At 35.5% G+C, this 23,960-nt stretch overlaps 1 protein-coding gene across 13 annotated transcripts in view; it reads left to right on the top strand.

Moving 5' to 3' along the window:
* SGCE (sarcoglycan epsilon) overlaps positions 1 to 23,960 on the top strand; it is a 69,268-nt gene extending 45,308 nt beyond the window's left edge. For 3 of the 13 annotated variants that reach the window (XM_019443346.2, XM_019443353.2, XM_019443351.2), the window contains 7 exons: positions 6,110 to 6,272; positions 8,837 to 9,048; positions 9,982 to 10,008; positions 10,745 to 10,933; positions 20,769 to 20,812; positions 21,694 to 21,728; positions 23,674 to 23,960. In XM_019443346.2, the coding sequence (XP_019298891.1) occupies positions 6,110 to 6,272; positions 8,837 to 9,048; positions 9,982 to 10,008; positions 10,745 to 10,933; positions 20,769 to 20,812; positions 21,694 to 21,728; positions 23,674 to 23,724 (721 nt within the window). In that variant the 3' untranslated portion in view covers positions 23,725 to 23,960. Of the gene's footprint in view, positions 1 to 6,109; positions 6,273 to 8,836; positions 9,049 to 9,981; positions 10,009 to 10,307; positions 10,382 to 10,744; positions 10,934 to 20,768; positions 20,824 to 21,693; positions 21,729 to 23,673 lie in introns of those variants that run through there. The other 10 variants (XM_019443349.2, XM_019443354.2, XM_053897008.1 and 7 more) reach the window with 6 other exon arrangements.

The following is a 23,960-nucleotide window of genomic DNA, read 5'->3' as shown; positions in this document are numbered from 1 at the left end:
CTAGATAGAGGTGTCAGCTTGAGCAAAAGCCTTTAGGTAGGAGAAACCCTGATGGATTTGGCAACCTATTTCAAATGGATTTGGGGGACAGGGATCCAGAAGTGGTAGTTTCCAAGGAGGCAAAACCCAGACTGGATAAAGCCCTGTATACCAAGAAAAATTGTTTCTGTTTTATCCTGAAGCATTAGGGACATTTGCAAAATATAACACATGGTGAAGAGTGGTAGAGTAGACTGAACCCGAATGCCTCCCTTCTGCACGCAGGAAAGTCTCCCCCCAACACACAGAACTAGAAGGGTCTGACCCTTCAGTGTGTGCCAGTTCCCTCTTCTGATAATTTATTCTTTCTCCAATGGAGAGGAGCAAGTGAACAGTAGAACAGAGTCTGGAAGTGCCCTTTATTGTATTTCTTATTCTGTATTACATCTTTTATTTAGTTTAACTTATCCTTTATTGTTCATCTTATTTTTTGATTGATTGGTTGCAGATATGCACAGAACAAAGACATGGTGTGGGGGACAGAGGCAGGAATCATAGTGCATTTTCTTTTAAGAGCTCAAGTTCCCAGGCAACATGTAACATGTGGACACATTCTTCCCTAAACTCTCTTTTATTTCCTATACACACAAAATAAAGAATAAGGCACATTCGTTTCTTGGACAAATAGGTAAAGTATGCATTCATTGGATCCATTTAGCTAACAGAAATCTGGCTGAAAAAGGCAGAGTTTGGGCTTAATTTTTTTTTTTTTTTTTTACCTGTTACTTGGTTTAAAACATTGTATGTGTAAAGGCACAGTGAATATGTTCTACCTCAAGGGAAATTGAGTTGTTCAAACTGGAAGAAAAGATTCCTTTAGAAGGAATAAATTCCTTCCATGTAAATCAATTCTCAAGATTCTGAGGTTTTGGTAACCTTGCTTGAGAGCCTTATACTTGACAATATGTTACCATCTCAGCTGTTTACACATTTTAAAGCTTGAAAACACGTGACTGAGGTCATAAAGGTGTAATGATCTTTTTTGTTTCACTTCGTAAAAATTTTGTTTCTGCATATCAAAAAGTGAGCCGAAAGGAAAACAGATTATGAAAAATGTAATTTTAGCATGTATAGCATAGAGTTATTATTCATGGCCTTATACTAAATTTTTTTTTGTAAAAAGCCAACATGTTGAAGCTTACAGGCTCTGCAAAGGAAACAATGAATACACATTTTCTGGACCTGCAAGGCAAATCTAATATCTCCTTCTCTCAAGCATGACATTTGTAGTCTGTTTGCATTTTATTTATTAACTTATTTATTTTTCCACTATTGATATTTAATCGACATGTAACACTGTACAGGTTTAAGGTGTACAGCATTATGATTTGATGTATGTATATATTGCAAAACGATTACCATAATAAATTTAGTTAACATCCGTCACCTCACTTAGTAACAAGTTTTTTTTCTTGTGATGAGAAAGAACTCATAAGATCTACTCTCTTAGCAACTTTCAAATAAGCAGTTGCCTGTGTTTTAAAACTGGTGTAATGCTTTTTATTCATTCATTTGTTCTGCAAAGAGGCTCCCTGAGGACAGTGAGAAAGACTGGGTTCAAGGAGAATCGTTAAGGGGCTGTTGCTCCACGGCCTGTGGAAAGTGATGGTGATCAGAAGTAGGGTTGTAACAGTGAGATGGAACAAAGTGGACAGGTGTATGGGAGAGTTCTTGCAGGGTAAATGTCAGAGACTGATGATGGATTGAATATGTGGAAAGAAGGACAGGAGTCAAAGATGATGGTGCTTGAGCATCTGGCCATGCCAATCATCGAGAGAGAAGAAGATGGAAAAGGAGGAACAGGTGGAGGTGGGGTGGGGTGACGATGAGCTCAGTTCGGAACATATTAAGTCTGTGAAGCTTACGGATCATCCAAGTAGAGATGAAAGTATGTGTCAACTGTCATAAAAATGTTTCTACTTCTAGGCATCTCTTTTAAGATAGTAACATTAAAGAATATGCACAGAGATAGTCTTTGCAATATTATTTATAAAATCAAAACTTTGGAAGCAACTTACATGTCCGACTCTGAAATAATTGTTGAATAAATCATGTGCACTTAAAAAAATATATTGCCATAAATCTATAATTATAAAGCCTGTACAATGTGGAAAATGCTTATGATGCATTAAGGAAAAAAAGCAGGGTGCAAAATTATATTTTAGAGATGATTGTAGTTAGGTTAAAATGTATGCATTTGAAAAATACTCTGCAAGGTACATTGGAAAATGAAAATAGTTATCTTGGTAATATAAATTAATTCTGTTTTTTTATCCCAGTTTTTATGTAACGTTTTTATATTGCTTTTATAATTTGAGGGAAAAACATTTCAAAGCACCGAAAACTTATGCCCATTTATGTTATCTTGAATTAGTTTAAACTCTTACCAATTATAAATGCAAATCAATGTCATGTTAAAGCAAGTTAACAGTTATAAAAACACTCATTTTATTTCTGTATTTATAAGTACATTTCATAATTATTAAGGAGAAATAAGATCTTGGCTAAGCAGTTAGTAAGGGAATAGAAATTGGCTTTTTATAAGCTTAAAAGTAAGAACTTGTTTTAAATAGAATATATTTATAATTACTTATCATCTGAATACTCCACAGTGGTTTCTTCTACCTACTTTTTGTGCAGAATTTTTGATTTTTATTTTCATCTTTAATTTTAGCCCATTATATACCATTTGTCTCCCAAAGGCACCATAGTTTTTAAAAAATGTTCCTTCAAATGAATCTTAAATCCAAATATAAATTTGACACAAAGAGCAGCAACCAAATGAGTTTGTATAATCAAATTCTGGGGCACAGTTGTCAACTCAGGGTGTGAGTTCGTACTTCCATTGATGCAGCTTTGAATTTTTGTGCTGCACTTTCATTTAATTTCATTCCTAAAAATAACAGCTTTTTTGAGACGTAATTCACACACTGGGCAACTCACCTATTTAAAACATACAACTCAGGGCCACTGGGTAGTTCAGTCGGTTAAGCATCCACCTCTTGATTTTGGCTCAGGTCATGACTTCACGGTTCGCAAGTTTGAGCCCCACATCAGGCTCTGCTCTGACAGCACAGAGCCTGCTTCACATTCTCTTCCTTTCTCTCTCTCTCTCTCTCTCTCTCTCTCTCTCTGTCCTCCCTCACTTGTACTCTCTCTTTCTCAAAATACATAAATATTTAAAAATAAAACCTATAACTCAATGGATTTTAGCTTATTCACAAAGTTGTATAATCATTACCACAATCAATTTTAGAACATTTTCATCATCCTAATACCTTCCTTCCAGACCCATTGGCAACCACTTACTACCACCACCAGCCCCAGCCCTGGGCAACCGCTATTTACCTGATATCTTTAGAACTTTTCCTAATGTGGACATTTCATATGAATGGGATCATGTAATATGTGGTCTTTCGTGACTGGCTTCTTTCACTTATCCACAATATTGTTTTCAGGATTCATCCATATTGTAGCCTGTAACAGTACTTTGTTTCTTTTTATGGTTGAGTAATATTCTATTGTATGAATATTCCACCTTTTATCCATTCATCAATGAGCATTTGGATTGTTCCTCTTCACTACTGTGAATAATGTTGCTATGAGCATTCGTGTGCAAAGGTTTGTTACAAGAGATCTATTTTCGTTTCTCTTAGGGTATATACTTAGGAGTGGAATTTCTGGATCATATGGTAACTCTGTATTCAACCTTTTGAGGAACTTCAAGACTATTTTTCAGAGTGGTTGCACTATTTTACATTACCACCAGCAGAGTGGGAGAGTTCCAATTTCTCCACATCCTTACCAGCACTTATTATCTGTGTTTTTATTAGAGCCATCCTAATGGATGTGAAGCATTATCTTATTGTGCTTTTGATTTCTATTTTGCTGAGGACTAATGATGTTGGGCATCTTTTCATGTACTTATTGGACATTTGTATACTTCTTTGGAGAAATGTCTATTCAGATCCCTTGCCATTTTTGTTTTTGTTTTAAAAAATATTTACTTATTTTGAGAGAGAGAGAGAGAGAGCATGAGTGGGGGAGAAGGGCAGGGAGAGAGAGAAGAGAGAGAATCCCTAGCAGGCTCTACACTGTCAGCATGGAGCCTAACATGGGACTTGATCCCACGATTGTGACATCATGACCTAAGCCGAAATCAAGAGTATGATTTTTTTTTAATTTTTTAAAATGTTTTATTTATCTTTAAGACAGACAGAGCATGAGTGGGGATGGGGCAGAGAGAGAGGGAGACACAGAATCCAAAGCAGACTTCAGGCTCCAAGCTGTCAGCACAGAGCCCGATGCAGGGCTCAAACTCACGAACCATGAGATCATGACCTGAGCCAAAGTCTGATGCTCAACTGACTGAGCCACCCAGGCGCCCCAAGAGTCCAATGTTTAACCAGCTGAGCCATTCAGGCATCCCAGATCCCTTGCCATTTTTAAATTGGATTATGTGTCTTTTTGTTATTGAGTTGTAAGAGTCCTTTATATATTGTAGATATAATTCCCTCATTAGATATATGATTTACAAATACGTTCTCTCTTTTCATGGGTTGCCTTTTCACTTTCTTGATGGTGACCTTTGAAGCACGCAATTTTTAATTTTGATAAAGTCCAAATTATCTGATTTTTTTGTTATTACTTTTGGTGTCATATCTAAGAAACCACTGCCTAATCCAAGGTCATAAAAATGTATGACTTTTTCTCCTCAGAATTTAGTAGTTTTAGCTCTAACATTTAAGTCTCTGATCTGTTTTGAGTTTTTTTATTTTTTATATCATATGAGGAAAGGGTCCAACTTTATTCTTTTGTATGTGGATACCCTGTTGTACCAGTACCATTTGCTATGAAGACTATTCTTTCCTCCATTGAATTATCTTGGCACTTGTGACAAAAATCAGTTTACTAAATGTAAGAGTTTATTCTGGAACTCTGAATTTTATTCCATTGATCTACATGTCTGTCCTTATGCTAGATTACTATTGCTGATTGTTTTGATTACTGTTGGTTTGTAGTAAATTTTAAAATTGGTAATTGTGAGTCTTCCAACTTTGTTATTTTCTTTTAAGAATTTTTTTTATTTATTTAGGCTCCTTGAATTTCCAGTATAAATTTTAGGGTTAGCTTGTCAATTTCTGCAAAGAGCTGGAATTTTGATGGGTTTATTTCATTTTATAAGTAGCTACAGCATTATCATTAGAAAAGGAAGTATTTATTTAGAGTAATTTCCTGGTTTTCTCTCTTCTTTTGAAAGACCTATGAGATGCCCTTTTCTCAAGCAGCTTCAAGATTATTTAAATGCTCTTAACACTATCCCCTCTCTCTCTCTCTCTCTCTCTCTCTCTCTCTCTCTCTCTCTGTCTCTGTGTGTGTGCATGTGTGTGTGTGAAACTCTTGTTGACCAATTAAGTAGAGTTTTTCCCCCTAATTGCTAAGATACGCACCAAGAAAATAAAGTTTGCTTGCTGAATTTGTGCTTATCAAATCATAGCTTTCTCTTAGATTGACTTGTTGGATAAAAGAGTATAATAAGAAACTTAACAGTAGGGGTCTATGCAGTAGGAAAGCTGACAGAACTCTTGGGTAGAATAGCTACATGTCCACACCTCCAGAGATGTAATGTCAGAGTCTTATTAAAATGAAATCGAGTGAGATTTATTACTAACAATTATTTATTATTTTAGCAATAGTGTTATTTCTAAATAATTTAAGAATAATTTTTAAATGTAAATAATCTATCAAACAGTAATCATAAGGTGACAGACACATGCTTACTTGGAATTAAAATAAATAGGATGAAAAAAATTTTTTCTTTTTAGAAATTAACACAGAATGAAGAGAGTATCTGGAACACCAAGGCACTCAGTAAATATTGGTTGAATAAAGGAAAGAATGGAAGGCAGCCCCTACATGAATCACTGTTTTTAAAGCCCAGGCCCCTACCTTAGGGATGATTCTAGATAATCCCTCAATTCAAAAGGATAAATCCTGCTTTCAGCGTAGATTGTTTTTCAGTGTTTCCAATTTTCTCAAAGGATAACCTGAGAGTTTCACATTTTTGCAGCGTTTATGTCATGGTTGGTGCCGATGTACCATTTTCTTCTTGTTTACGAGAAGTTGAAAATCCACAGAATCAATTGAGATGCAGTCAAGAAATGGAGCCTGTGATAACATGTGATAAAAAGTTTCGTACCCAATTTTACATTGACTGGTGCAAAATTTCATTGGTGAGTTTTTATTTTATTTCGTTTTTGCAAATGTAATTATAAATGATGTGCCTGGAGATAAGATTTGACTGAAACCTGAATGGCTTTTGGGAACAAATCCTAGGTTTACTTTGTTAACACAATTGACTTCCCTCCACTTTAAGGATTTGGCAACCTCGTTGACAGTGTATCCATTTAGGGAAGAGTATCTCCACTTTTGTCCTCAGTCTGCCGTTGATTAGTTGGGGCTACATTAGCTTGGCAGGTGGTCCCAATGATCCCCCTGGACATCCAGGTGGCTGCTAAGTCAGAATAAATATGGAGTCTGTGTGACATATGAAGAAAGTCTCAAATACACTGCCACTACCCACTTTGGAAGGAGAGACTATAGCACAATAATAAATCTGAAAATAAACCAATATTGTGCTATGGGTCAGTGTCCTAGAAATTCAAATTGTAGGGAGAGTTCAAGGAATAAGAAATAATTCCAAGTGTGCAAAATTAGAATCTTACCCACAGCCCCACAAATAGTAAATATCTCTTTTTAAATTACCTTTTAATTAGCATTCTAAAAGACTAAAGAAAATGTAGGTAAGGTTTCCTCTACACTTGATATGTATAATATTTTATATAAAACTTGTATTTTTTTATCTTGCTTTCTGGAATGTAGGTAAGTTGTTTTACTTCTTTAGTGACCTTTAGATTTAACTTCTGTCAACTCTTGATGATTGGTGGTGAGTGAAGTCGATCTAAGTTTAAAGTTGACATTTGAACAAAGTTATTGACACATAAACACAACTGTCACTTCATGTCTTAGAGAACCAACTGCAGGCAACTTGCCCGGATCCAGTAAGGGAGAACATAGCATTCACATTGTAGCACTTAGCACCTGTGGCCCTTGGCCCTAGACTCCTCTTTGTATGTGGCTGTGTCTGAGGAAAATAAGTTTCTTTCTTTATCTTTTTAAGTCAAGTAAAATTATGAAGATGCTGTGGTTTACGTGTATTATAGGTAAATGTTGAATTTGCAGAGCGAGGGTGCCAGAGACGAAGAGGCCGCAATCATAACTTGAGGGGGTACCTGTAATCAAAGTCCGTGGATGGCAGGCCCCAGCAGTGCCATTTTACTTGTGGTCCTGCTGTAAATGGTTTCTGCTTAGGAATATTATCTAATTTCTAAAGGTTTAAAGATGACTTAGGCTTTGAAGATTTTAGTTTCTGTGGTAAGACTTTATACATGGCAATATTGGGATTTTCATTTTTTATTCTACATGCATTTATTTATATGTCACATCTCATCCCAGAAGATTTCAGGAGGCTTAAATGAAATAATGCAACAATAAATATAATAAATAAGATATCAAAGAAATGGAAGATCAGGACCTGAACTTTATTAAAAAAAATAAGCTTAAGGTCAAGTTTGACAACAAGCTTCCTACATTGGAGATTGAAAGAGGAAATTCATTAGTTACTTAGTTCACTCCTTCTTAAAGGAGGCAGACCATCAATTCTTTGGCAAGAAAAAAAAAGTTTTTCTAGCACTGTGTTCTTCACAAAGTTGTTCAAGTGTTTTGTTTTGTTTTGTTTTGTTTTGTTTTGAGAGGATGCTGAGAAAAGCCACAAATCATTCTCCCCAGCATTTTTGGGGGAGGGGGAAGGGCGAGGGGAACAAATGTAATGACCAAGTTCACATGACTATATAGAGTCCTGTAACAATTAAATGCAACTCCGTGAAAGCGGTTCAGTTAATGTGGAGGTAAATTAATATAGTGCAAATGTGCATTTTTTGATTCTGGGATAGAATGTAGTAAAACTGTAGCATTAAATGAGTGACATGTGCCTTCGGCTATCTTTCCTAAAAGTTACTTCTGTCTGCTAGATGGCAGAAAGAAAGATCAAGATTGTAGTCACTTAGAAAGTGTCTCTCGTTTTGTCTTTTCTCTTTCATTAACCTTAGAAACCACACACACACCCCTGTTATCAGCTAGTTCATGGTTTGTTGGCATCTGCACTAGAGGTTTGTCACTAGGAGACAAGAAATGTACACAGTAGTAGGAACATACTTTGTTTTGCGAGAGGGAAACTAGGAAAGAACATCTGCATACACACATAGCGTTATTACTTATGGATTCCCGAACATATGTCTATATGTTGTGGAAAGGACATAAAAACTAGGCCAACATAAACCCTTTGTTCCTTTTTTTTAAATGATGATTTTTGAGAGAGACCGCGTGAGTGGGGGAGGGGCAGAGAGAGAGGGAGACACAGAATCTGAGGCAGGCTCCAGGCTGAGCTGTCAGCTCGGAGCCCGACGTGGGGCTTGAATTCGCTAACTGTGACCTCATGACCTGAGCTAAAGTCAAAGGCTTAACCGACTGAGCCACCCAGGCGCCCCAACCCTTAATTATTTTTGCTCATTACTTCTTCCTAGCTGCCATAAACAACTGCAAGTTCAAGATGATAAAGGAATTGGAAGAAATTGCTTTTGAGAAATGTGTCAAAGAATGTTTTGATATGTCTAGATCTTCAACTCTTGTCATGTTTGTAGCTATTAATTTGATGTGTAATTGTCTTCTTTTATATCAGGTTGATAAAACAAAGCAAGTGTCCACCTATCAGGAGGTGATTCGAGGAGAGGGGATTTTACCTGATGGTGGAGAGTACAAACCCCCTTCTGATTCTTTGAAAAGCAGAGACTATTACACGGATTTCCTAATTACACTGGCTGTGCCCTCGGCAGTAGCACTGGTCCTTTTTCTAATACTTGCTTATATCATGTGCTGCCGACGGGAAGGAGTGTGAGTACTTTAAAGCACTAATAAAAAATTATAGAGCCTACTAGGTTAACAACACATAAGATTCCATTAAAAGCCAAGTTTCATTTGGTTCATAAAACACTTTATAAATTAATTGAAATTGTGTTCAAGTCAAACTACAGTACTTTATTCCTTTAAAATGAATTAAAATAGTTTGAGTCTAGTCAATCAAATTAGGGGACATAATTACTTTATTCAACAATTATTAAGGCTAGATGTAAATTCATGCTGGCAAAACAGTCCCAAGAATAATTGAGGCTACTTCTTTTGGTTATATAAGCCATTTTGTGCAGAGACTGTGGGATCTACTGATATGGTGATTGCACTTTAAATAAATAGTCTTAGTTTGATCGGAAGTGATGGTCAGAATTCTTCTTGAAATTGTTCTGCTGTCAAACGGGTGGCACCATCTAAATGTTTAAGAAAATATGTATCTATACATATAAACCTAGGAGTAAATTAATGAAAATAAGAGTATAATTTGAGTAATGAGTGTTCACTTCATGAACAGTTAGCACTTTCAGGACATCTATGTCAATTAAAAGAATCTCCTGAGATTATCTAGACGTCAGGGTAACAAAGCAAAGGATAAAAAATTAATGAAGCAGCAAGTAACAAATTCTTCCATTTTTTACATGTAGCCTGATTTCATTATGTCATAGAATTTATTTCCAAGAGCTTGATTCTTAATCTCCATTTTTTTTTCATCTTTCTGTGTGTTTCTCATCAGTATTCCATCTCTGTATGTGTACTCATCTAAGTAATGTCATCAACCTGGTGGCAAATGCTTCCTGGTTGCATTTAATAGTAACAATGTCAGCATTTCCACATCATGCAAGATCCCATGAACATATAGTCTTAATGTTCCAAATATCAATGCTATTATTTAATTCATAAATTTTGTTTTGTTTCTAGGGAAAAGAGAAACATGCAAACACCAGAGTAAGTGTCTTCTTTCCTGTTATTTTCTTTATCATTTCTTTCACTTCTCAGTTGCTCATCATGCTCCATACATGTGTGTCATGCTTTTATTTTTTCATTTGTCATCGTTCACAGTTTATTTCATGAATGTGAAAGCTGCTTTCTAAATAGAGATATTTAGGAGGGGTAGAAACTAAAAAATAAAAAGGGTTTGAAAACTAAGATGACATAAGTAAAAATTAAACCTAAAATTTCAGATTCAGAATATTAACTTGCCATTTATATTATGTGATTTCCCAACCTGCATTTCTATAAACCAGATAACAGATGAAAAGGCCCTTCATACACGTTTTCCTGAATCTACAGTAATAACCTACCATAAAATGAAACTTCTGTGAGTATTTATAAATGCCCCATCAGAAGCAACAATATAAAAGCTATGGTAGTCTAATCTTAATCGTAGAAATTAAATAGAGCACTAGCTTGTTACTTAGGGCTGTGATATTAACAAAATGCTTTATAGCTTAGTTTAATGAAAGACACATTTATTTAAAAATTGATTTGCAACTTTCTGCGTTGCTGTGTTAAAAGTATGTGAAATGTACTTCTTTCAGAGATAACTTGTAGAATGCCCAAAAGTGCAATAATGCCTTGTTTTAAAAAGAAGAAAAAAATTCATAACGTTTTTCAAATTTGAAGACCCATTGGGCTAATATGTGATTTTAAACAGATGTTGTTTTATTTCTTTTTGATCTAGCATCCAGCTGGTCCATCATAGTGCTATTCAGAAATCTACCAAAGAACTTCGTGACATGTCCAAGAATAGAGAGATAGCATGGCCCCTGTCAACACTCCCTGTGTTCCACCCTGTGACTGGGGAAATCATACCCCCTCTGCACACGGACAGTTATGAGAGCACCAATATGCCCCTGATGCAAACACAGCAGTAAGTATCCGCTTGGTAGTATAATTATTAGTATGCATGAATATATCTACTTAATTTCTATAAAGACCAGAACTTTTTGCTTTGCATTTGTTTGTTTGTTTGTTTGTTTGTAACTCTAAGAGAAAATACCAATAGGACATTGATGATATAGATCCTGACCCCACTGTGCTGACCCAAATATAAAGAATTACTTTCAGGAAATGCACTTTTCTTCTTCACTAATTGAAAGAAGATGACATCCACCTTAATAGTTAAGAAACTGACACTGCTAACAGACCAATCATGTTTGCTCAAAGATGAGTTAATTGTGAAAAGAGAAGCATATCCTAAAACATAACAAATTATTTTTTAGAGCTATTATTAGAATTATTGGGTTCTGTTAACCTATTTTTTTAAGTTTATTTATTTATTTTTGGAGAGAGAGAGAGTGCAAGCAGGGGAGGGGCAAGAGAGAGGGAGAGAGAGAATCTCAAGCAAGTTCCATGCAGTCAGTGCCAACGTGGGGCTCAAACTCACAAACGTGAGATAGTGATCTGAGCCGAAATCAAGACTCGGATGCTTAACTGAGCCACACAGTCACCCCTGTTAACCCGTTTTTTAATGTTATTACCAGAGATCTATTTAATCTAATTTTTTGTGCCTCAGGGTAAAAGGTTTTTACGTTATTTCTTATGATATGCTTGTATATAAAAATGAGTAGTTCCAATTTTGACTATAAGCATAATTTATTAGTGCCAACCTTTGTAGTACTGGAAGGACTATGATTAGAAAGCCTGGAAGAAAACTTTGTAAAGGGTACCTTTGGGGACAAGGGGTTAATTAAGGAAATTTCCTAGTTGCTCTTTGAGAACCCACCTTATATGCCTAGAAGATCAATTTTGATATAAGGGGATTGTAGGTAAAATTGTAATTTATTTTTAACAACATGGGGTTCCCCTGTAAATTCAGTTTCCCAAGGAAGTCACAAGTTTGCTTTTGAGATCCTCCACTTTTTCACTTTACTTTTGTGAATATAATATGATGGATATAGAGAAAAATCTACCTCCGTCTCCCCACATAAACCTTAGTGTATGATCAACAGGTAATACTGATTAAAGATTTCTCTGGGAACCATACTGGGTACAGTTTCCCATTGCAAGTGCTTTTTTGTAATCATGTAAAATGTATGTGGTAATTTGAAAATTAAGTGGTAATTAATAAGAGTAATTTAGATAGTTAGATTTGATGAATTTGTCCACAATACTTCAGAAATCTAAAAGTATTGTATTTTCCTGAACTGCTCTAACATTATCTACTTAGTGGTGAATAGGCTAAGGTATGTGTTTATGTGTGCACGTCTGTGTGTACAGTAATTGATTCAAGTCTGATAGACAATGGAGAAACTTGCATACATTTAAAATTTTTGAGTTTTGGAAATATTAATATTCTGCCAGGGATGTGAATATTAAGGTCTCACAAAATTTAGTTGTACTGAATGGAAGGGATAGATTTCTACGCTCTCTGATGGTTGGTTCATGGGACATCCTAAAACCCACTTTACCAGGATTAGATACTGATGGGGAAAATGAGTATAATTTCAAGAGTATTATAATAGCTCACAATTTAAGCAATCCTTCTTGCTTTTTTTAGATGAAGATTATGAACAGACTTATCATTCATTTCCAAATGGAAAGAATTTTTAAAAGTCTTTAAGGCTACCATTTTGTATTTTCTTTACCTAAGAGTGCCAGTGAAATCTGGGTATATATTCTTCAAATGTTGATATATAATCTCAAAAAAGTGAAATGGTCAAATATACTTGAGAAACAGTCCTTTTGTTCGTTTGTTTGTTTGTTTTAAAACTATAAGATTTTTCAGAGGCCTTGAGTATATTGATATGCTTTATGAATCCATGAAAAAAGGTCAGACATAACTCTTCAAAGACCACATGTTCCTAGTGATAAAAATAACAATGTATCACATTTTAAAAGAGAAATATTTGTTATAATGAGTAGGGGAACTTAAATATGTTTGCAAGTCAGCAAAACTATTGCTAGTGAAGTTTAAGGGAAAGAAAAAGGCTGTGTCATTTTTTAGAGACACTTTCTGACCATATATATTGAGACTAAGAATAGCTCCTTAAAAATTATTTTGATTTTCTGTGGTTAGGATTTTGCAATGTTGCTACTAATATACAAAAACAATAAAATTTTCTGTCTAGTTTACAACCAAATACATCTTCCCAGTCCTTCCATAACCCCATCGACTATCATTATGTTGATCCGATCTATTTGCAAATGCAATAGGTTATTTTCTTGAACTTGCGACAATTTGGCCATATACGTATTTTTAAGTCCAGAAAACTTTCACATTATTCAGATTTCTGCTAATGGAAAAACTCCATTAACTAGCACTTCTATATAAATAGGGTACATAGATAATTGATGATGTTCACAATGATTATTCTGAGGCACTGCGAGATCATCAAGTACGTCTGACTCATCAGAGGAAAATTAAATTACATTTGGTGTAGTTTCAGTGTTGAGTGTATATTATCTTTCTTTTATTCTTGGAAATGGATAATATGTGCACTGTCTCTATGGTAACTGCCTATAAGCCAGAATATGTGATTAACCTCATTTTCCAACCATGCCAGATAATAGGGAATTCATTGTATCAGGTTCGTCACAGCTGTCCTTTACGCAAATTCAGCTTTTACTCCTTACCTTAAAAAGCATGTTTTTCAAGTTTTATTTCAGCATCAAGTACATATATACATAAATAGTTTGGTCATTTGGATTGAACTGAATTCTCAACATTAAAATGAGATATTACATTAGATGAGGTATTACAGTACTTGATAACCAAGTCCAAAGCTTGGATAATGCTCCCTGGTATTTATTAATTAACCCTTCCTAAAAGGGCATGTGTTTCATCTTCACATATTCATACTAACTTTACTGATTTTATCATTCATAAATAATTTGGCTAGCGACAGGATTTCATGTTGATTCGTCAGGCTTGACACCGGAAATATTCAGGCATAAGGAAATGGCTGAAAGTTTATGTTGGCTTCTGAGCAAGACTCGAGAACATTCCAAGCTTTTCTTCAGAGCTGCACGGAAATTTGCTTGGGTCTCTTAAACAAGTCAGTCCCGGATCTAGAGAACCTTATAACAGTGTGAGGTAAAGAGAACTCCTAACAGTTGTATGATGAGGGGCTGTCCCAGTAACATGTCAGTAACACAGTAATATTTTCTTCTTGGTACAGTGCTTTGCAGGACTCTAGACTGGCACTGTTCATTAGTAAAAAAATGTTTAATCATTTGCAATTGATGAAATTGGAACATGGATAAGAGACAACACTGAATTAGGTCAAAACTGAAATTAGATTATTTACCTATCTTGATTTTAAGGCAAAGATAATGTAGTCATTGACCTCAGAGGGATCTCTGATCCAGATAACAGGCAAAGTGATTGAACAGGTAGTGGAAAGGAGACCTGGACAGGGACCAGAAGGTGGAGTACATGCTCAGGAAGGACGATTTCATTTTGCACAGCGTTCCTTCTACATTTCAGGTTACAGAGACAATATAAACAGGCTGTTAAAATGATCACATGGTATGGAAATGCCAGGGCAATTTAGTTTTGTCTTTGCTAATATATTTATTAATTAATGTTTTATTTTGGAATGATTTTTGAGGTTCAGAAAAGGTGCAAAGACAATATAGTTTCCAGAGACCCCTCACCTAGTTTCTCCCATTGTATATTTGTCACAACTAAGAAACCAACATTGACTATTAAGCAGACTTCAGATTTTTTTTTTAATAATTTGAGATTTCACTAGTTTTTCCTTTAATGTCCTTCTGTTCCAGGATTCTGTTGAGGACACAATAATTGGCATGTCTCTTTAGTCTCCTCTGATCAGAGCAGTTTTTTAAACCTTCCTCTTTTCCCATGACCTTGACGGTCTTGAAGAGCACTAGCCACATATTCTGAAGAATGTTCCTCATCCCCTAATACAGTCAGGCTTTCTGCATCTGTATTTATCTTTGCAGTGGAGTGAATACATGTTACCATTAATAGTAAGAAAAACTTTTCTCTCTGCAGGCTGTCCCCTTACTTACTTATTACCATTCATTGCTGGAGATTGCATTATAAAGTAGTTCTTTATTTTTAATTTTAATTTTAATTTTTTTTTTTATTAGAGAGAGAGAGCAGGGTGGAAAGGCAGAGGGAGAGAGAATCTTAAGCAAGCTCCATGGTCAGTGTGGAACCTGATGCAGGGCTTGATCCCATGGCCCTGTGATCATGACCTGATTTGAAATCAAGAGTCAGACACTCAACTGACTGAGCCACCTAGATGCCCCTATAAAGTAATTCTTAAAAGTAAATGTTGCTTTGCCCAAAGAATCATTGTGATTAAGGGGTATTTTTTTGACCAAAGACTTAATTTAAAATATATTACAGATTGATATACCTCAAAAACAAACCTTTGTAATGATTTAAATGAGGAAAATCAAATTCCAAGTCATAGAATTTTAGGTCCTAGAAGGGATGTTGAGAGATAGTCCAGCCTGGTTGTTTCCCAGCCATATTGCAGATCATATTAACCTGTGGAGCTTTTGCAATGCAGATCCCAGGGCCCTACTTCTGTGGATTTGGAATCTGGTGGAGCTGTAAGTTAGATGGAGGAGGAAAAAGCATTGACAATTCCCAATTAAAATACTTAAAAGGGCTAGGCTTTAGAATTTGGGAACACCAGCTTGGGGTGGGGTTTGGGGGTGGAAGTGGGGAAGGGGCTATTACTCATAGTCCTTCTCCTAGAGTTTTAAAAGGGGAGGAGTTTCTCCTGATTCCCCACTAAGAGGTGATGTACAAAAGAAAAGTGTGAAAGGGGGCAGTTCAGGTGCCTGATATAGTGTTGGGACTGTTTCTGGGTTTCTGTTTATCAGCTGCTATCCTTTTCACACCTCCTTCTGCTGCCTGAGGAAATGGTGTAGAGAAGTGAGAAATGAGTACTGATTAGTACTGACTGGGACAGAGAAATGCTGAAACTTGAAAAACTAAAAACCACTGGGAAATTGTCATTTTGCAATTTTATAGGAGGCATTTGCTGGGGAATTTCAGACATTCAGTTTTCTAAAAAAGGATTTATTCTAAAATTTATAATGTAGTACATGTTTTTCTAGGGGGGTAGATCTGCCTCCTTATTAATCCTTTTCTCATCCCAACACAATATCAATGGACTTTTCCTGAGTGGGAGGCATCCTCATAGAAGATTTTATGTAATGAATAATAGGGAAAAGTATCCAGACATTTTCTAGAAAGGTTTTAATTGTCTATACGAAATTTTCCTTATTCATTATACTAAACACAATGCCTAATCCAGAGTAATCGGGTCTCCCTCAAAACAGGAGGTAGGTAGTGCTTAATCTTCTATAGATTAATGAATAGAAATCTAGAATTCAGTCTTCTAATGAGAGATATAGTAACTAATCATTTTAATTTTTATCTAAAGTATTTTTCTGTTTGTCTTCCCTTTGGTAATAATGAGAAGTAGCTATGGTAAAATTTCATGAATAAAAAATTAGGTTTCAATGAAAGTTAGTATCAGTTGAAGAGAATGTATTAGGGTACCAAGATAATGGTTTCCTGTTGACAAGAAGTGTCAAGCAGCCAGGGATATTTCAGAGCCATTGACTTTTTTTTGTTTTAATTCAGCAATGGATGCAATATCTGTGATGAATTTTGGTTCTGTAGGTTTCTACTGCTTCAGTTTAAAGCTGTGGTAGGCTTGGTAGGCTTGCTTTTGGCTTTGTACAAGCAAGGGAAACTAACTAAAAGAAATAAGTGAATTTCTCCTTTCTCATTTATGTTCCATATATATTCTACATTGATTTATTTAAAATTAGGTTTTGAAATTAAAAATTATAGTGATGTTTCTCTGTGTCCTTCCTTTCTTCCTTAATCCATCCAAATGGCCTGGTTCCTTAGTAAAAGCAGGTGAGGGGTCCAAATCAGCATTTTTGTTAGAAAAAAATTATAGAAAATTCAAGGGTTGAGCAACATCAATTTTGCTGAAATAATTGGGAAATTCCAAAAATATATTACTATTATTAAATATGTTACTTACTGCTAAATAGCTCCATACTAATTCAAAAGAGAAGTATTTTGTATTCTACATAGCCAAACTAATGTCATTTATTTTCAATTCTGGCACAGATTCTGTGGCTTAATGAAAATCACTTAACCTTTCTTTGCTTTTGAGTCTTCAAGCAAGTAGGAATATAATGGGTTGATAATCATCAACCTTACTCATATAATTACTCTACAGGATATCCAAGAATGTCAGATTACCTTAAAATGGTTGTACAAATAATAAATAATTGTGTACTCCCCTCAATCACTTATTTATTAATTTGCAAGTTATTACCTTTGCTTCCTTAAAGAATAAAGTTTGTGCAATGGCTAATTTACATAATTTTCTATTTAAATGCATGTAATTAATGGTAGCAACATTAGAAAATAATTAATGCTAATAATTTAGAGAAATACAGTTTTCTTAAATCTTTTTTCTACGTAATGCAGTTTACACATAATAATCTTTCAGTTGGTCCATTAATAATGTAATTATTCTAAATAGTTTTATGACTTTACAGAGGTCCTTCTTTGAAGGATGATTGGGCTTCTATTTGAAGTCAACCACACTTTCCTGTATAATTGCCTTTAGCAGTCTGCTTTCACCAAAGATGGAATGCTTCCATTTTCTCGATGCCTGGTCTGCTTGACTTAGCTGAGTTACTCCAGCATTTCTCCTGTATACCTGAAGCAATGCTCTTAGGAGGGACCTCCTTTCAACTCTTCAATGTAATTCACACTTCAAGTATGCCCACCCTGGGTATGTTAACACCCTGACACTCACAGGCTCACATGCAATCACAGGTTTGGGCACCCACAAAAGCAGAGCCAGGTGTGCACACCCCTGGAGATTCTGGGCAGGTTGTATCTTCACTGATTTCTTGTTGAGCACCTTTTTGCTCATATAAGCACTTTTATGTAACTCATCTGTGTTTCAGTTGAAGTTGCAAGTGGTGCATGTCCGTTGTTCACACTTCACCAAGTGGGGCATGCGCCACAGGTAATGTTAAATCTCTAAACCAAAGTAGCACAACCGTTTTCTCATAGATCTACCTTCTGTGTGGCACTTTCTCAACCGTTTCTCCTCAAACCTAGCCAAGCCCACTAGTACTTAGAAAGTTTAGCAGTATAGACGAAGAGGAAAAGAATCAGAGGCTAGAGAAGAAACAACAGGGTGGAGATTGACTTTGATCAGTGGTTTTCAAACTGTGTTCCACAGAAGGGTAAATTGGAGCCAGGCCAGTAGGATGACTCCTACTGGCCAGTAGGAGCAAGGGGGTTCCAACTGCTTCAGCCAAATACTGATTTTGAATTGGGGGTATCCTTGATTTAGGGATTTTGAAAGGCTTTTCTTGTCCTCTACAGTATTTTTGTTTTGTCAAAATGTATTGATTTAATCCATTAATAAGCTTGGTAGAGCTAGAGGTGGTGAGAAATGAAGAAGTGTGTGTGTGTGTGTGTGTGTGTGTGTGAGGTGTGTGAGGTGTGTGTGTAAGGTATGGTGTAATAGCTTCTATTGTAGAATAGGTAAGCCCAAATTAGTTGTTCCTGAGAAGTTAAAACAAAATTCCTATCCCCCTCCCAAATGCCCATGAAATTGCAGATGTTTGTTTTCCATCTTTAAATCTATAACTTATTTTTTCTGTGATTTATAGATTAATCATTTGATACTTTAGAGATGAAGACCACTATAAATATATCATGTGAAATACTGAAAGAATAAACAAACAAACAAAATATTCCCGGAGACCACACAAGGATAAGTAGGGCTGATAGGTAATAGCAAAAAAAAAAAAAAGAAGAATATAATTATTGGGATGAATTATTAAGTAGCTTCCTCGAATTGAATTAGAATTGATTTTGTTAACAATATATTTAAAATGGAACTGAAAATTAAAAAAGAAATTACTTGAAGTCATTAACATTTCTATAGATTAATTTAAGAGTTTAAACAGTATTTAACTAGCATATACAGCTTTCCACTTTAGATTGTTGTATGTGGAACATAATATTTGCCTGGCTGAAATGATTCAGATCAATGGTTTTCAAACTCTGTTTCTTGGAGGTTTCTTAGAAATGCCTTAGGGGCCAGCATGTGGGGCAAAGGAAACAAAGCAGGCGGGATTCCTGGCTCCCTTGTTTCAACCCAGGCAACCTCACATTTATCTCTTTTGTACATCAAGAGTTCTGCTTAGGATTTCAATTAAAAGGAATTCTATTGCTGAAGAGAAACAAAAAAACTCTGAAAACCCCTGGCATGGATCAAGCCCTACTCCTAGCAAGGGGCTGACTCCTAGAATCTCTTCCACACAGAATCTAAATTGTACATTTTTGAAAACAAATTTGAATATCAATGTTTGAAACTAAGTATGTATGAACGTTAATGAACACATGTGTATGATGTGAATCTTTCTGGGTGTCTTCACTTTTGCCCATACCCATTAAAAAATTATGTATCTCATGTTTACTGTTGAGGATGCTAAACAAAATAAGGGATTCTTACTGTTAAGGCACTTTGGGGCAAATAAACGTTATGTGATGAGAAACACAATGACAATGCAGCATGTGTGTAAATCCATGCTCAGTGGTAATGGGAAGGGAATGCTTAGAGAGTAAGGAGGCATAGAAGAAGTGGTACTTGAGATATTTTTTAATTAAAAAAATAATAAGTTAAAAAATTTTAATTAGCATTCCTTGTGGGATATTTTTAAATTATAAGAGTAATTCGTTTCCATCGTGACAAATTTTAAGTTGAGTTTGCAAGGACAAATGGGAGTTTGTTGGGTACAAGAGATGGGAATGGCCATGGTGTGATGGCAGTTCTATTTCAAGCAGTCAGGGGCTGCTCCATGTAGGGACAAGATATACTGATGGTCTTTTGGGCCACACTAAGGAACTTGAAACTTAATTTGCATGTAGGTGTAAGGAAATCATGAAATGTGTGTTGTTTGAATGACGTAACCAGATTTGTGTCTTAGAATGTGCACAGTGGATTATGAGGGAGCAAGAATAAGACTAAGGAGACAGTTCAGCTCAGTTGTAAAGATCAAGTGAGAAATGGTGATGGCTTCAACCAGGTTAGCAACACAGGTGGGGAAGAAGAGGACAGATTCAAAGGAGATTGAGGAGAATCATCAAGGGTTCCCAAGATTGGGATGTGGGGACTGAAGGAGAAGGAAGGGTTGATGATGACTTCTACATCTTAACTAGTGCAGTTGGGTGGATGGCCAGTGTCATTCCCTGGGACAGAGATACAAGAGCACAGATTTGGCACAGTGAATGAAGATGGATATGTATGTTGTTCTGTGTGAGTGTGTATGTATGTTCTAGACCTGGATCTGAAAGTGTACAGGTTACAAGCACAAGCCCCGAATCCCTGTGTTCACATCTTTATCCACCACTTCTTAGCTCTGTAGCCTTGGACTTCTAAAGCCTGTTTCCTCATCTCTAAGTTGGAGAAAATAATACCCACCTCCTAGGGTTGTTGTGAGGTAGAATGTAGCATTTAGTAGGAACTTTATGAATGTTACCAAATATTATTATTTATTTTCCTCAGACCTCAGGTTCCTCATCCATAAACTCACGAGGGTGTGCTGGGTTAGATGATTTCTGGGGCCCTTTTTAACTATAAAGTTTTTCATTCTAGTATGTCTGCTGTCTGTTTACAAGTGTATAGACAAACACAGTTTTACTCAAAAATGTCAATCATTTCTAGGAACTTGCCACATCAGACTCAGATTCCCCAACAGCAGACTACAGGTAAGTACTAAAAGTAATAATGTCATGATGTTTATGTATGAGGCTAACAGATTAAAAGAGAATTATAGTATTATATAATTTATGAAGCTTTAGCTTCACCAAGTAAGGCAAAACAGTTGTGTCATTCCTTAATCAGAGTTTGAACCTCAGAATAATAGCTGAGATTATTGCATAGATTGGCATCAGAGTGATAAACACTGGGTAAATGATCTTAGAGCAAAAGCATCCATGGAGGTCCTGTCTAATTAAGGAAGACTGAATAAAATCCCCTTCCTTCAGTGAAGCTCCCTATTCTTCCCCTTGGTATGAAAGATTCTTAGCTTGGATGCATCCAGGATTTGTCTCAGTAAGTGAGCAGCTTGAAACTGACTCTTACAAAAGGAAACCATTGTGACTAATCATTGAGGCTTCAGGGGGATAAATGAGAAATGGTTGGCCTGGTTTTAATGCCACTTTAAAAAGCTGTTATAACATGACCAGTGACGACAAGATGGCAGACGATTCTCCCTTGACTATTCTATTTCCCTAAGACTTGCTTTCTTTAAGTTTATTTCTTTCAAGTGTCCCTAAAAAATTTCCACAGCCAATTATTTCATTCATCTCAGCACTGAGTAGATAACTTATTCATGATTGTCTTCTAATTAGTGGTTGATTCCTAGTTCTAATTGCCAGGCAACCAGTCATGCCTTTTGTAGCTCTTTTGGAGAAGCAAGAGAAGTTTTAAAAATGTAAGTTGGATGTGGAATTCTGAGTACGCATAGTGTTATTATGGTAGGGAAGCTATTAAGTAAGTCTCTTAAAAACTTTAGGCACGTATAGAAATTTATTGGATGTTTTTCTTCAAGAATTATTTTCTCTATTACTGCTTTCGGGAATTTAAGGAGATTTCCGTTTGACAACTTTTCAAAGATTTGAGGCAAGTATAATAAAGTTGTTCATCAGATTTTAATTACGAGATAATGTTTATCAGAATTTTATCCCACCATTTTGACCACTTGTTTTAATTAAATGCTAACATGTCTCAACAAAGATGTTCAATATATTGATGTGGTGGTGCTACTGTGTAAGCATTCAGGAGATTGATGAAGGAACAAACTTGGTTATAAATATGCGTTACCTAAAGAGCAAAGCAAAAAATGAATCCCTATTAACACTAATTGCATGGCCTTTTTTTTTTTTAAGAAAAAAACTTGTAAGGGACTGTTTCTACATTTTCCTCATTAAATTCTTAAAACTTCTAACTCCTCTAAGATGTCTTTCCTCTGATTCTTCATTATTTAATGCAGGGAGTGAGTAGAAGGGAGACCGTTTCTAGTAGAACAGTAAATAATTTACCTGTATATTTTAAAAACCCAGGTAAATTTTACTTATTCCTCCATTAGAGAAAATAAGGAAACCTAAGTAGATGATATTAGAGAGAGATATTTGATAGTTGTATAGATTTTTAGCAAGTAGTCTTGTTAGTATGCTATATTTTAGTAACAGGCAGTATTTCCAACTACAGGGACAATTTGTGTCTGAGCAAATGGGATAAAAGCCAAAGAATTTCCCTAGGGGAATTTTAGGCTGTTCAACCCAATTTTCTAGATTTTTTTCTAAAATAGATTTTGGGGAGCAGGCATTTTGCTTGAGTCAAGGAAGCTTTGATCTCTTTTTTAGTTAATACTCTAGCCTATTACCTTCTTGTTTTCTTATATTTTTCTGTAATTTGGAGCACATTATTGACAAAAGTGCACTATCTCCTCTTGGTTGTTTTCTTCTTGTCATTGCTGTTTTCAGTGAGTCCCCAATGTATCTAAGTGCTAAAGGGAGAGAGACCACCCTAGCATTTTTTATAATTATGATGGATGGTTGTGTTTCCGCCTCTGCTAAATGCATGATCAAATAGAGTTATGCCTCCCAGAGAGAGGAGCTAAATGGGCAGCTTACATTCCTTATTCCCATTCTGTTCATTTGAATGAAAAAATAGTTTGTTTCTCAATTTCTGAGTTATTCTGCTCTGTATGTACATCCATGGATTTAGTGCTATTTATGTATTTTCATGGGTTCAACAGCTTTTCTGTCACTCCTTCCTGCTTATCCTGGTACCACAAAGAGGCAGCCACATTTGTGATTATTATTATTGTGTAGTAATAATCTGCCATTTCCAAGTATCTCAAAGCATGAAGTGAGGTCATAGTTTTCTTTATGAATATAATTTAAGCACAGGGTTTGTTTGTCTCTTGGATACTGGGTAATTTTATCTGTAGCTTCTTACATGGAATTTGTTAGGGAAGAGTATATTTTGAAGTTTGTTTTATTTAGTTGTGTGTGTGCTTCTTTTTTTTTTTTTTTTTTTTAAATGATCACCAAAAGTTTCAGAAATGAACTAGCTGCTGGTGTTGTAATCCTGGACTTAAGCACTAGCTGGGATAATAGAGCAGTTACAAGCTGACAATAGCATTGCCTTTTGGAGGAGGCCCAAGCCATTAGGTTTGATGCCCCTTTAGGTTTTCTCATTTTCTTTGCCCTTCCAACCCACACAATATTTTCTAAAAAGTCACGATTAAAAGGTACAGTCATACATCCCGCAGTCAACCTCATTCTTTCTGTTTATTGTGGGAGGAATTTTCAGACCATACCTTTTGAGAAGTTCAAACCATTATAGTTTGGGCCCAAGAAAGAAAGAATTAATTTAGAATTTTTCCTTTTTTTAAAAAAAAAAAGAAAAGAAAAACCTATGGCAGAGATATAATGCAACATAATTATTTTAGATTATGTTAAGGAGATAGAAAATTACTCCTGCTCATAATATGTTTTGCTCGAAATCTAAAAGTGTCCATGCCCTAATTTGTGCCTATGCTCATTCTTACACTTTGCAGGTAAATGGTATCCCTGAAGAAAGAAAACTAACTGAAGCAATGAATTTGTAATGAGACAATATAGCAGTACTATCTTATTTCTTCTCTTTCCCAATAATGCATGAGCTTTTCTGGCATATGGTGTGCATGTCGACAGTATTAAGTATGTACCAAATAACACAATATAACTTTCATTTTACTAATGTATTTTTTTTGTACTTAAAGCATTTTTGACAATTTGTAAAACATTGATGACTTTATATTTGTTACAATAAAAAGTTACCTTTAAAATAAATATTATTAATGAA

The sequence above is a fragment of the Panthera pardus genome, unplaced genomic scaffold (assembly GCF_024362965.1).
Source record: "Panthera pardus isolate Hobbes unplaced genomic scaffold, ASM2436296v1 HiC_scaffold_8, whole genome shotgun sequence".
Taxonomy (NCBI): Eukaryota; Metazoa; Chordata; class Mammalia; order Carnivora; family Felidae; genus Panthera; species Panthera pardus.
Note: the sequence above shows the minus strand (reverse complement) of the source record. Positions and strands in the feature narration are given on the sequence as shown.